This window comes from Brachyistius frenatus, unplaced genomic scaffold (genome assembly GCF_029030835.1).
Source record: "Brachyistius frenatus isolate BFR_SWC_R1_liver_20210118 unplaced genomic scaffold, ASM2903083v1 Contig_113, whole genome shotgun sequence".
Taxonomy (NCBI): Eukaryota; Metazoa; Chordata; class Actinopteri; family Embiotocidae; genus Brachyistius; species Brachyistius frenatus.
In genome coordinates, this window is record NW_027210712.1 from 915056 (window position 1) to 929912 (window position 14857).

At 41.1% G+C, this 14857-nt stretch overlaps 1 protein-coding gene across 1 annotated transcript in view; it reads left to right on the forward strand.

The window, feature by feature from the left end:
• The window catches only part of bean1 (brain expressed, associated with NEDD4, 1), a 40995-nt gene that overhangs the window by 16328 nt on the left and 9810 nt on the right, over positions 1 to 14857 (forward strand). Inside the window, exons 3-4 of the mRNA XM_069712897.1 lie at positions 12894 to 13097; positions 13922 to 14063. Of these exons, the coding sequence (XP_069568998.1) occupies positions 12894 to 13097; positions 13922 to 14063 (346 nt within the window). The remainder of the gene's footprint in view (positions 1 to 12893; positions 13098 to 13921; positions 14064 to 14857) is intronic.

The window sequence follows — 14857 nt, forward strand, 5'->3', positions numbered from 1 at the left end:
AGCACTGCACCGAAAAACCTCTGAATCAGTATATAATTCATGAGCGGTAATGTCATCAGGATAGGACGACCCAAACAAGCGATCACAACAACAACAACAACATGGGATGGTAAGGGATGAACTAATTAGGAAAAGGGGGTAGATGATTAAACAAGGGGAAGGCAGGAATATGGGCCAGCAGGGTGTGATAATCTGTCTCTCTGCCATCTATCCCACATGAGAGAGAGAGAGAGAGAGAGACACAGAGAGAGATTTAGGGGAAGTATGATGTATTCTGACCCATATTCACACACACACAGTGCTGTTTTGTGACCCACATACTACCTCATCTAAACACACATTCTAATTTAACAGTAAAACAGGAGTGTGCCTGCGTCTGTGTTTCATCACGAGTGAATGCTCCGTTGTACTTCCACTGCAATATGATGCTTTTATAACAGGTTTAACCTACATTGTGGTGGGAGGACAGTATTTCTTTGAAGGTTTTTTTTTTTTTTTCTCTCTCTCTGAGAAGATCCTGGCTGCTCACTGAATGATGGCAAGTACTTTTTTTTTTTTTTTTTCATAGCACACCATGCAATTAAAAAAAAATTTTTTTTGATGGAGTTTGGAATTTTAGACTATTTATAACAATATGAGGCACGATCAAGAAGTTCAGAGCCTGTGAAGCATGAACGGAGCGCAGAGCAGCAATCTGCATGTAATCAGCGGACGGGTTAACTTTCGTGGATTATTATTCCAAACTATGCCGCTGGATCAACATCACCGGAGTTACACACGTTTTTGTGGACACTGCTTTTACGATTTCACCATAAACCTGAAGCGTGAGCAGAGAGGGCGAGACGCATTTTGTGTCAAACTCGGGGGGGGGGGAATCAGCAACAGAGACACTTGAAATGTTTCAGAAAGCCTCCTGAGGCAGTTAGCCGGTTGTATTATTTTTCAATAATTCAGGAGGCGACCAGGTGGCTTTTCTTTGACATATGTGCATCCGCTGCATTTGCCCCCCGCCCCCGCGGGCTCCGACACTTTGAGCCCTGCTGCGACTTCCCGAGGCCGCCGAGGGAAAAACGTTCGGCGCAAACCGCCTGGATTGTGGCACGATGACCAGCGGGGTTCCCCAACGTGACAAAACGCTGGCTCGCGCTACCTCGTCTGAAACGACGCAATCGTTCCCTTATTACTGCCCCTTACGTGAGCTTTTTGAAGGCACCGCATACAATCAGGAAGGAAGTCGGATCAGCACCAAATTCATTCTGCAGCATGACAGCAAGTGAAAAGTTTATGGCAATAAAAAGCTGCATTTAACAGTTACACTGGTTATTCAGTGCAAAAACATAAAGATGAAGTAAAATATGAAATAATATCAACAAGCAGCTGCTGTTTGCAACTCTAAACAGTCGCTATTGATATGTATGTATGAATTATAAAACAATAGACCCCCCCCCCCCACCACCACCACCACCTCCCCTCACCCCTACACGCAGCAGCAACACACACCCAGAGAAACCCGGTCGACTTGTTGTGGTGGTCCGCGGTCATGTTTCATCTCTTCGCGTCCCCTTTTTTTTTTTTTTTTTACTCTTTTAGTTGTCATTTTAAATTTCTCCGCGGCCGTTTTACATCTTCACTGGAGTCAGCACGGCTTGTCTCACCCTCCCCGTCGTCCCCTCAGCTCGTACCACTGCACCCGTCAGTCATCTTGAGGCGCCGTCAACCTTGAAACAGCATCAGTCCGACTTTGTGTAAAAGCTCACGCGGGCCCCGCGGAAAGATCCCGTGTTGACATTGCTGGAGGCATGTGTTTGTTTCTTATCATCTGGACTCCCCTGTGATGTTTGCTGGCCTCATCTGAATACAGCCACAACCAGCCAGCCCGCAGTTAATGAGCCTGTTACACAGGGGACAGTAACATAACACAATGTGTTTCTACTACGTTGTACTATCTGAATGCACTTCTTTTTCATTTAAGCCCAAAAATCGGTTATTTTGCTTGAGTAGATGTAAAAAAAAAAAAAAAGAAGAAGCAGAAATGACAGGGCAGCACGTGGAACCCCTTCATCTATCTGTTAAAGTCATGTGTGACGTAAATCTTCCTCATGGCTTCATTCAGACGTGACTGGACGTTTACAAAAGGAAGTACAGTGCTGGCGCATTATTTAGCCCCCAGCTGTGTTGAGAAGTACCGACGTAAAGAAACGAGTGTTCTTCTTTCTCACAGGCTTCATTAGTGATGGATTTGCCATTTAAAAGCGCTCGTTAATGACTCGCAAGTACGAGGGGCATCCTCTTCTTCCAACAGTGAATCCTCTATTAAACCTTTTTATCAGTTACATTATACCCAATGAAACAATGTTATTTTACGAAGCTGGACGGTGCGAGCAAGCACTAAATGAGACGTTAAATTGCGACTGTTTTGTTTAGCTCTCGTATACCTCATTCACGTTAGGAGGTGCGTGTCTGATAGAGGCTCAGGATTAAGTTGTTTGGCGCCTTGCTGAAAGACATCCTGACAGCGTTGATTTTAATGAGTTGTGGAGGGTTTAGGCAGCAGCTTTCCTAACCCGCTGAAGGGTTTATCTGAGGATGGGGTTGAAGTTGGAGCAGACCGCACCTCTTACCAAAACCCCAAACAAGACTTTGAACCTTTTTAGAAAGGGCAGGTGTGGTGTTGACAGACTGTCCTCTCCTGAAACACGTCTGCGTATTGTAAAGAGGGACGAAGTCAAGATGGGGAGAAGATGGGGAATGATTGGTCGGATCAAACACAAGACTTTCGCCTGCTGTTTCATGTCTCGTATAAAACCCCCAAAAAGTCCAGATTGACTTATTTGAACTGAACATACGCAAGTTAAATAAATAAATTGATGCATTTTCATCTCATAAGTAAGTTATGTAACAACTGTAGTTATTCAAAGTCATTTTTTCATAACTCTAACCAAGTAGTTGAGGAGTCAAACACTTATCAAGTTGCGAGTTTCGCCGCGTTAACCGTGTTGATAAAGGTTTCTGCAAATGACTTGTTCTCGTTTCGGTACGTCGTCGTGTTCGGAGCTGAAAATGCTCATACACAGTATGTTTTTATTGTTGTTTTGAAATGAGGATGAGTTGCTTCAAAAGACAAGAAGATATTTCAGCCCCACTCTGAGAGGGATTTAACTGTGGAGCATCCAGAGTTGACTTCCTGCCCCCCCTTCTTTTACTTCTCCATCTCTTCCTCCTCTGCCTGCTCCGGTGGTAATGCAACACGATGGTTTAATGGCCACCGTCCTCCCTCCTCCCGACGACAAACTCGTCCCGAGCATCCGTTCAATACGACAACGGGAAAGATCAGAGGGGAAAGAAAAGGAAGGTCAGTGGCAGACGGAGGGAAAGAAAGACGGGAGGATGTGCGTGAGAGACGAGAGATGTTCTCTTTGTGCCTCCTCTCGTCCTTTGACCTGGCAGCAGGAAGGTTGAGGCTTTTCCAGCACACTGCACAAGTGAAGCGATGACATCTGTCATTTTATGTCACAACAGCAGCTACAGCTCCTGCGAATAAACCTTTGTCATTTTAAAATTAATCCCGCTGCAGTCATCCGTCTTTTAGTCTTACAGAAGCGGTATTATTAACTTGTTTTTGTACATGAGCGACGGGGGAGGGAGGGGTGCAGTTAAAGCCACACTTCCTGTACTTACAGGTTCGCCCGCACAGTCAACAGAAACTGTCGTGTTTTACTTGAGTCTTCCTGAAAGGGATATTTTTAGCGTCACGACTGCTCACGGGTCAGAAAAAGAATATCTGACATCCCGAGAGGTTCGGGCGCTGGAAGTCATCCTGCTGCTTGTGATGCTGAACGCACACTTCACAAAACCACACATGGTTTTATTCTTATAGATGAAAGGATTATAATTAAAACATTAAAGCAACCTGACAGAAAAAAAAAACTAAGCGAGACAAGACCCACAATGCATCCTGGATGATATCAATTTTTTCAACCAAAAGAAATCTAAAATAAATCCCCTCCTTTTTTTTTTTTTTTTTTTTTTTTAATGTATAACATCGCAATGGAACAAAAATAACACCAGCTGAGAGGTTAATTAGTGCCTGTGCTAGTTGATGCAAATCCAGAAAGGGTCAGGTGCAGTCACAGTGTGATGGGTTTTCAGTCTGTGATGGAAAACGGGGAGAAACTATTCTCATAAATCAGGAGAGAGAAGTGCCAGGACACAGAGCTGGACATGAAAACTCTGCAGCAGAGATCACGTGAAATCATCTCAAGTCTACCAAAGTGAACGAACTCTCAAGGACGTATAGATGCGCAGGGACAACTTTTCAAATTTACATGAAGAGGAAAAACTTGCAACTCGCAGCATTTGATTTATTTGTGGTCTTCTGCCCGACCAATGACGAGAGGAACGCAAACCAACCTGCAGGCCAAACAGGCAAGACTTCCGTCTGTTTTAATAACTTTTGGGAATGCACATGTAAGACATGAATGTCACAGAATCCATTCAACCCTTCATTATTCTTTGTTAGATGCAAGTAGACGGTGCAGTCAAGCCATCGCAGGTGATGTTGGTCAAGAAATGTACAGCAACAGGACAGCAAGATGTTTAGATGACGACTGTTTAGTACCAAGAACAAAGATATAAAAAGATCTTGATCAGGAATATGACGTGAATAAAGTGTTATCGTCTTCATTTATGAGCTTCCTGTTGAGCTTGTTTTTACTGTACTTTAGTTCTTATTGAGGCTGGAAATTAGTCACATACCTTACATGCAACCCCAGCGTCATACTGCACATATTATTCCATATTTATATCCTATAATACAAACAAAATATGCACCTGAAAGAACACGTGCGTGCCCATAACATTGTTAGACTTCTCATTTAATAAAGACACCGATATCTCTGACATCTTTTACAGGAAGTGGTTCATCGCCAAAGTTGCTTCATTGGTTTGTCGTTTTAACTTTGCCCCCACAGAGGTCACAGTACAAACAAACAAACAAATATCTCTGTGGTGGATGCATACATCTGTTCTTAGTACTGCTATTGTTATTTGGTATTTCAACATGTATCAAAAACATCCCTTTTTCCGAATTATGAAAAGCAGGTTTTACTTTTTGACCACGTGTTAACATTGTGAGAAATGGCTGCACGCTGCGGTGGAGATGTTCTCAATATCACTTAGGCTGATTGGCTTAAAACTCCAGCTGTGTGGTCAGACACTTCCAATGATGTTAATGCATCCTAATGAGCATCCTGGTCTAACTGCATTTATACTGATTGTTATGTGTAACCGGCTTAATTACCCTTCGGTGTCAAACGTGACAAATGTTATCCATTAGCTGATTGGTGTTTAGGATCAGGGTGGGCTCGCTTTTGAACGAGCTTCTTAAACATAACGAGAAAAACTGCGTGTGAAAAGTCCGTCGTTTCATATTAGTAGACTTACTATACTAAAAAGAAATGGTTTTAGTGAGAGAAAGTTGCTGTTTTTAAATCTCTCCTTTTTTCATTATAATAGTTGTTACCGTGGCAACAACCACTCTTCCTTGAGTCCATATAAGAACAATGCAGAGAATAAGGAACAAATGTTGAAACAATTGCTTAGATAGTGAACGAGAGTAAGAAGAAGCAGGTTACTGAAGGTCGGTGAAAACCATCAGAGCCGATTCGGCTCCTCAGCCTACACACCAACGCTGCCTGCTACAGCACAAGAAATAAAGATGTACTAATGTTTCTAAACGCTGGATGTCACTTCTTAGTTTACTGCATTCTCATTTTGTCTTTTTTAATGAAAGCTGGTCACACTTCGCCTTCTCTTTTCAAATGTAAGAATTCAAAGATTTTTTTTTTTTGATTTTTTTTACCTCTTATTCTCCTGAAGTACACATAGTACAGTTGGTAAAAATTTCATTTCACAACAGTACCAGCCCTTCTTAAGCAGAATTTATTTTTGTACCATTGTTTGCATTAAATGCTTCTTGGAGTCCCAACATAAACATATTTGTTTCTATCATTCTAGTTAATGAGGGTTGAAGATTGTACTGACTGAGATGTTATTATACAGCACAGTTCAGATGGGTTTGTTCATTCAATAATGTAATATAGAGTTCACAGTTTTGGTTTCTACTTATGCAGATCATTCTTAATGACTAATCTGGTGTTCAAACAGCCTAAAGTTTGTCCTGACCTTAAAGAAGATGCGCAAGTCCTACGAGGGATTTGTGTGTGTTTGTGTGTGTAGGAGGGGAGGGGAGGGGAGGGGGAGGGGGGTCCAGCTGTCAGCCATCTAAAGAGACAAGTCTGTCGTGGTTGGTTGGGTTGCTCTGAACGGTGCACAAGCTAAAGCACAGAAGAAAGGATTCTAAAGAGATGGAAAAGGTTTGGAGGGTAAATAAATAACGATCGTATGTTCTTGTGTGCCGTGCTGCATCCTGGAGCATCGTCACTGTGCCCAGTGTTCTGCAACAAATAAGCCTAAGTGTGGCATTTTCATGAAACGATCACCATTGATTTATACTTGAAGAGAAAATACTGGGAAAATCTCTACACTTCTTAGTAAATCTGTTTCAATTTCATGCCCATTGATTTTCATTCAATACTTCAGAAAAAGGTTTTTAGAAACATTAAGTGTTCATTATTTGTGGTAAAACAGTGGTATAGTCCTTTAAGACCTCAGTTATTCCTCCTTTACCCTTACTGCACATTGACATTGATGCTGCTGTTGGCCCGAGTTGAGTCTGTGGTCACTTCCTTATCGAACGTCCCTCGAGGAGGACGTCTTTCTGTCCTGATGTCTGTGGACGGACGGTCAGCCAGTGCTATGGTATGTTTCATATCGAAGAGAAGCTGGTTGTAACTCATAATGACAAGCTGTCAGATTGAATCAGAGTGGCTGCTTGATGCTTCTCTATAATGTATGCAGCTAATGTATAAAGTGATGCAGCGGCCGCAGCAGCAGTCAATATCACAGGCTCTTAACCTTTATAGCTTATGACACCCAAAAATAAATGACTACTCGCGACTCTCTAGTCGGACACATATATATAGGACATATGCTTAACTTTGACACCAAATCATTTCTCCTAAAGGATCATTTCTGAACAGTAAACATTGCAAATATATTTACAATGCCAGGTCATTGTACTGCTCAAATCTTCTGCAACCATCCAGAATCGTCCTACGAGCTCTATTCTGAACAATAAAACCCCAGTTTACTAAATATCGCCACTTTGCTCTACTTGTTGAACTCTGGGAGTTATTGTATATAAATGATGAGGCTTTGCGTTGGTGCAACCACAGAGCTAAACTGTCTTGCCTACAGTAATTTTGCTGACTCATCGGTCAGTTTTGTTTTTTGACCTGTCACTGACCAAAGTGACTCACAGGTCAGTAACCAATCAGATGGATAAATAAACCAAAGAGCACTAATACTCGTCTAGTAATGTTGGTTTGCGGCAGAGATTGCATCAAAGTCTTCACTTAAAAAAATATAGATGAATAAATAATGTATAGTTTAGATGTATTTGTTTCCAAATGAAAAACAGATTGAAAAAGGAGAGAAAATCTAAATCTAAATGGCCAGTGACTTGCTTTTGCTCATCTTTAGAATAATTTGTCTTTATACGGAGTTATAAATAAATGTAATAATAATAATAATAATAATTCAATAAATTTTTCATTTCTCTTGCTAATTAGCTGCAAGAAAAATTGTGTTGCTCAAGGATATAAACTGTACATATATTTAGCATTTATTTGTGTTCAACCTAGACTGTCATAATATAAGCTCCTGCTTCTTAAGACTACAGTGTTCATGAAGTTTGCTCCGAGCAGATTTTGAATGGTGGAAGAGGGAAAAAAATGCAGATGCAACGGCCCATTTTAATCTTGGTACTTCCCTCGTATCGTTTATATTAAATGACCTTCGTGAAGACTTTTGTGACTCCTAAAGGCCCAAAAACAGCATCCGCTACAGCTCCCAAGCACAAACCTGCCAGAGGTCTAAATATCTCCCTGAGCTCTGAGGTTCTGCTCCTAGACAGTAAAAACACCTTCAGACTGAAGACAACTTGAACCTCACACTTATTAAAAAAAAAAAAAGCCATAATTAAGCCTCAGGTCAACACTGGGTCAACCTCAGGATTACAGACTGGCTTTTAGTAGGACACCATAGTATACAGCGTCGGAGGTGGGCGCACCTTCAACAGTAAACTTTAGTGACAAGCCGTCAAAGTGAATTATCACTGTTGCTGTTTCATAATATATGAACATATACCGAGTGTTGTAGAGGCCCATTGTGTGTTTCTCATGCAGAAGCCAATGCAGAAATGTCCAGTTATGTAATATTACAAGTAGCTGCATAATGCAGGCTACAAAGATGATTTGTATTGAAGTGAATTAAGAACTTCTCTCAAGGAGAAATTGTATTTTTCCCAGAGAAGTTTGGGTTTCAAGATTGAACTGAACTTCCCCTCGAATGTGTGTTTTTTTTGTTGTAGTTTGGTACCGATCCTCAGCTTCGCCTCTATTTTTCTAAATTCTTAAAAAGGTGCATCATTTTGTCTCATCTTTATCTTTTGTTACATAATGCATGTTGACAAAGGATATTTTCACAGAGACAAAGAGTGTGAAACGGGAGATTTATGTCTAACAATTTATATTGTTCACACGCTTCCCTCTGTTCATTTACACTGATTTATTATATTTGATGAGTAAGTTTCACACTTTCAAACTAACTACCCTGAATCACCAGCACAAACACGGTCACACACACAAACACACACACTCTCACAAACAAAATTTCCCTCTTCCTTCTCTGCCTTCTTCTCTGCACCTGGGTCCAGTCCCCTCAGGGTTAGGAAATATAATGCTATCATCTTTTATTACAACCTCTCTCCCTCTGCCTCACTAATCAACCAAAATTATAGCGTGCTTGCCCTTTCTCTCCACTCCAACTGTCCTCTTTACATCTCTTAAGTTCTCCCGCTGTCTTAAATTACATTGAAGTTGAAAGAACAAAAGATTTGTCCGGCTGTCTTGCACTTTGAGAGGTGAGAAGACATTTTACGATGACATAGCAAAAGTCCCAATGAGAAAACTGAAGAACTAAAAGAAGTGACCTTGCATTGTGAGTGTACAACAGCAACATGCCCTTGTAGCAGTTTCATCACATCCAGGAAACGAAATGTTTAAAGCAACCTTTACATGAAAAGCCAGTTTAATAAGACAGGAAGTGGAACACTGTTACACAGACACACCGGTAAAAGGCTGAGGTAGAACCCAAAAAAGCCCGGCTCGAAATACACAAAAGGACGAAGAGACGTGGAGCACAAACTTCTACCAGATGAGAAACAATTAACTGTGAATCTTCCTCAAGAACAAACCACGAACAGACATGGGAACAAAGACCACGACAAACTAACACTAAAAGAGGGCAGCACACAGACTCAATGCACTAAGGAGAGGAGGACAATGAGGGACAAGTGCAACTACAGTAATGACCAGGTCCTAAGGTCCTAATGAAGAAAAAAATGTCATTTCTGAGGTCTTAGTCAAGGTTCGGGATAAGGTTTGATTTGAGGTTATTTTCCAGTCAGGGGTTAGATTGGTTGAGTTGCCCACAAAGTCAAAGCAATCTTTTAACAAGGATAGCCGTGTGTGTGTGTGTGTGTGTGTGTGTGTGTGTGTGTGTGTGTGTGTGTGTGTGTGTGTGTGTGTGTGTGTGTGTGTGTGTGTGTGTGTGTGTGTGTGTGTGTGTGTGTGTGTGTTAAGTGTTACAAAGGCAGCAATTTTATGCGAATTTAAATCCATACAATTATAGATTTCCTTGCGAGTTCTCTCTGGAGAGGATGAGAAAAAAAGTGGAGTTTATGAGGTAGCGATGAGAAGCGAAATGAAGAGAAAATCATGTTAGGAGAGAGAGAAAGAGGAGACAAAAGAAGTGTGCGAGAGAGGAGACGTTGCCGAGAGAGGAGAGAGGTCTGCTGGGAATCATTTGGGGTGAGAGAACATTTTCCTCTTCTCGGGGATCCGTGTGAAACCAAATTACTGTAGACAACAGAATTACAGACGCAGACATTCAAGGGGAAGAAAAGAGACAAGAAATGAGCAACGGTGAAGCACGGAGACTGAAATGAAAACGATATTGTGAGAGTAACTCATTTAGAGATTTTGATTGTTCCTCCTGCTTTATATTCAGTGCAGTGACGGAAAGAGAGAGAGAAAAAGAAAAAAAAGCAACAGGAGACGTGTCCTCAAGCACATTGGACATCATCACCCGGGGCAGTCGGAGGCAAAAGTGACGCATTTTGTTAAATAGCACATTTGATGAAAAACAAAAACAGGGTTTGAATGCTCTGGTTTGATATATTACTGTCTGTGGTAAAGAAAGAAAGAAAAGAAAATGTTTCTGTGCAATCGATTTCTTGCTAAAGATTTTGACTCCGTTTGATTCCTGACTGTAATTTCATTGTTTATTGAATTTCAGGAAAACAAGTTGTTTCTGAAATACGTGATAACATGACTGCATGTGAAAAGACACTAAGATTATTGCTGTAAAGCGTTTGTTAACTCTGCAGGCAGTCCCGATAATTTGATTGTTTGCGTGACAGTTTTTTTTTAAATTCAAAGCCAATTCCTCCAAAATACAGAAACCTGCAAAATATTCCATCGGTTCATGCCTGGCACACATTTAAGGGTTTTTCTTATCTGATAACTATCGAGTTCAAATCTTTCATCAAGGTTTGACAGACTTTTATTTTCATGGTTAGATTAATAAGCGCGTGGTTAAAAGTGAGGAAATGAGCACGGTCATCGTCATGATGAAGCAACATGTACTGTCAGAAATGTTAGGACACTTTGTTGTCTGTTCCAGCCACAAAAACCTCCGACCGATGCAGATTTCACCACTCAATGACACGATCACACTACTGCTGACGAACAAGAGACAAAATGATCACGACTACTATAAATGACACCGTATTCAGGAATCTGGAGTGATGCTCTCGTTTCATCTTGCAATATTAAGAACAGACAAACTTCCATTTTAAACGTGTTTTTCCTTCACTAAATTTCAGTACTGTTGTCGTCACCAACAACTCATTTGTGATGCCGAGATTATGAACTTGACCAAACGAATGACAACTGACTCAGTATCTTCGTTTTGTTGGATTATTTCAAATCCAAGCAGTTTATATAAAGGGCAGTCTAAAAACTTGGTGCTCTTCATATTTGTTGAATAAACATACGTTTTATGACAGTACGCGTACAGTGAACAAAATAACTGCCACGGCCCCGTAAAAGAAAAGAATAAATAGAAGTATCCTCTCCTCCGTCGCCTACAGATTCGGAAGCGGTTGGCGGTAAGACAGAGAAGTGGGCAGACGGACAAACAGGCAAGAGGGCGGACAGGCAGCGCAAACAGACAGATGAGACATTAAACAGAAGTGGAGGAACAGGATCGTTCTGTAATCTAATGATGATGACTGAGAGAGAGAGAGAGAGAGAGAGAGAGAGAGAGTGTGTGTGTGTGTGTGTGTGTGTGTGTGTGTGTGTGTGTGTGTGTGTGTGTGTGTGTGTGTGTGTGTGTGTGTGTGTGTGTGTGTGTGTGTGTGTGTGTGTAGACTCTAGCTCTAATTATCTGTCACACACTGAAATGGAATAAGTCCTCAGGGAGAGAGAGCTGGAGAGAGAGGAGAGAGAGAGAGAGAGAGAGAGAGATAAGGAGGCAGTACAATGTGTGCAGGGCAAGACAGCCGTTACGTAACACGACCCCCTGGTGCACGACTGTCATCAAAAGGTAATGATCGACAGACTCACAGTCCACGGAGTCTAAAGACTAAATCTATGGAAGAAGTGTGCAAAGTGCTCCAAGAATAATGTACCTGAAAAAAAAAAAAAAAAAAAAACTGTGCTCCAGCACACTCATAGAAAACAGTGCTGTTTTAAAGGCTAAAGGTGGTCACATGAAATATTGATTTATTTAGGATTTTTTTTTTATTTTTTATGCGAACTGCTCTTTGTATGAAGATAAACGGGAACTATTTATGCCGTCACTTATAAACCATTATTATTTTACTGTTACTAAAATTTTGCACAGTATTTGAGTCACAATGTATTTTGCAACTTTTCGACTGATATTTTAATTTGTATTGATTTATTTAGAGAGCAACAACTCCGTAAATGGGTATAGAACAACTACTAATGAATTATCTGGAGCAACGTACAGTATACACTGTGTAAACTAACATGGTCACATGCTTTACAGAGCACCGGTTCATTTCAATGTCAGCGCTCTCATCAACCTCTTTTTCCAACAGATTCTCAACAACAAAGCTTTCAGAAACCGCCTGTACTTTTGTCATCTTGCGATTGCAATAATTAATGCAATTCAATGATGCGATTTCTCCGTTATTCAGTGTTTATTTATTTCAATTGTCATTTCGAAGACTGATGTGTGGTGGTGTTAAACTCGGAAATGTTCCAATTCATTTAAAATTCGTATTTAAAGAAAATATGAGGAACACCTCTCAGTATAATCCTAGTGCATTTCAACAGCACCACCGATCGCAATCTCCAAAATGACCATTTGAATAAATCAGCACCTCTTGGTGAGACTGAATAACAACTGAACATTATAATCCTCTTGTATTGAGGATTTATAGCTGGGCTGCAGGTATCATACTTCATGCTTCACCTGTCAGTGGTTTTAATGTTGTGGCTGATTGGCGTATGTACCTGAAACTAACACACACACACACACACACACACACACACACACACACACACACACACACACACACACACACACACACACACACACACACACACACACACACACACACACACACACACACACACTCGAGGCTGACCTTCTCCATCTCTCTCTCCGTCTCCCTGCAGTGAGCTCCAACCAGAGCCATGGGGAGTACCCAGACTGCCGGAGTGAGAGGGAGTCAGGAGGGGAGGCATCTCTCCTGGTGTCTCCGCTGGTGGTGGCGGGGATCGTTATAGGTCTCGTCCTCTTCCTCTCCTGCATCACCATCATCGTCGGCAGCCTGCGCAAAGACAGCCGACTCCGAAACCCACACCTTCGAGCCAGCTACGGTCAGCCTTCTGACATTGCTATTGATTTTCTGACGCGTCTGACATATAGCTTCGTTAATAATGAACCATCGGACCACTAAACAACAAACTTATTCAGTAATGAGGTGATTGACCAACAGTTAAATCATGTCATTAGATGCACCTTCCCCTTCATTTCCATTAAGGATTGTTGCAATTTTACAAATTAAGCACATAAAGCACAGAGATTTTAGAGCAATCCAACATTTGAAGATCCTATTGAGATGTCCTTAAAGATGTGTGTTTTCCTTCTTGTGTTAGTCTCTAATTAGGTTTAACTTGTCTTCTTAAAAGACAATTAAAGTAATTTTGAAATTGCAAACATGTTCTCTATCTTTAGAGATACATGTACTATGTTCAAAGATCTCCGACACATTCGAAGACAATTTATACAGGATATGTGTTGTGTTGTGTTGTGTTGTGTTGTGTTGTGTTGTGTTGTGTTGTGTTGTGTTGTGTTGTGTTGTGTGTGTGTGGTGGGGGGGGGGGGGAGGCTACACATAACTGCTGAAATACAGCCACACATTTTTGTTGCCAAGTCAGAAATTCACAACCTGCTTCCAAAATCTTTTGCAGGTTTTTAGTTTCCTGAGAGAACGTAAATATTTCAAGGCAATAAATTAAATCTGAAGCAAATGGTTTTAAATATTTGGAAAGAAGAAACGACTCTATGGTCTTTTGAATTTGTTAAAAGATGAGACGTTAAAGTCATCCATGACTCTTAATTGTTGTGATGTTACCGAGCGACCGGGACGATGAAACTCTGCTTCCAGCACTTCATTAGCTTGGTGTCTCTTTCTCTCCAGGACCAGACGGTTTTTCCTACGGAGGTTCAGCAGGGGAACTGAGGTCGAGCTGCTTAGAGGACTTTCCTCCCGGTTTAGACTTCGACTCGTACAGGGAGACTCTGTCACAGATCAACAACCTGTACCCGGACTCGCCGCCTCGGTAAGTGCTTGTATCAATCTGGGTATTCAGTATTCAGAGAAAAAAAAAACTTGTTTGACAAATTCTATACACTTTTTTTTTTAACCGAGATTCACATTTACACACAACTGATATCAACTTCGTGTTTGTACACGAAATATGAAAGTACACCAACAGCCGGCTGAGCTTAACGCAAAAATTGGAAACAGAAGGACACTTTGTTTTTTGTACAGATGAAATAAATTACTCAGATTTAAAGGAGTTAGTCGGTGGGTTCTTTCTAACTTTGGGACAGAGACCAGGCTATTTCCCCTTTTATCCAGTCAAAGTCAAAGCAAAGTTAACCTGCTGCTGGCGATAGCTTCATATGTTGCTAACTGTAAGACTCTTTCCTCTGCAATCACATTTTTTACTTTCCTGTCTCATGGAAATGGGCCAGAGCAAAAAAAAAAAAAAAATGTAAGTCCTTTTTTCTGGCAAAATTTGAGCAAAAATATTAGGGAAACAAATTCAAACAGGATCTTAAGCGTTTCGTCTTCTAACGTGAGCCTCCGCACGTCGGTGAGAAAGCCGAACATCCTCCCAATTATGTCAAATGTCAACTATAAAAAAATATAAAAATACATTTATCCGGTGTCCCCCGCTGCTCTCTGTCCACTTGGTTTGACCCTTCTTCTGTGGTAATTCATTTATTAGAGTGCATTGCTACCTTTGGTGCCCTTTTTACTGGTGTGTGTGAGAGAGAGAGAGAGAATGAAAAGAGCTTGTTAAAAGCCAATGTCATGGTGTTTTTGATCTAAATGTCAGCTGGTCTA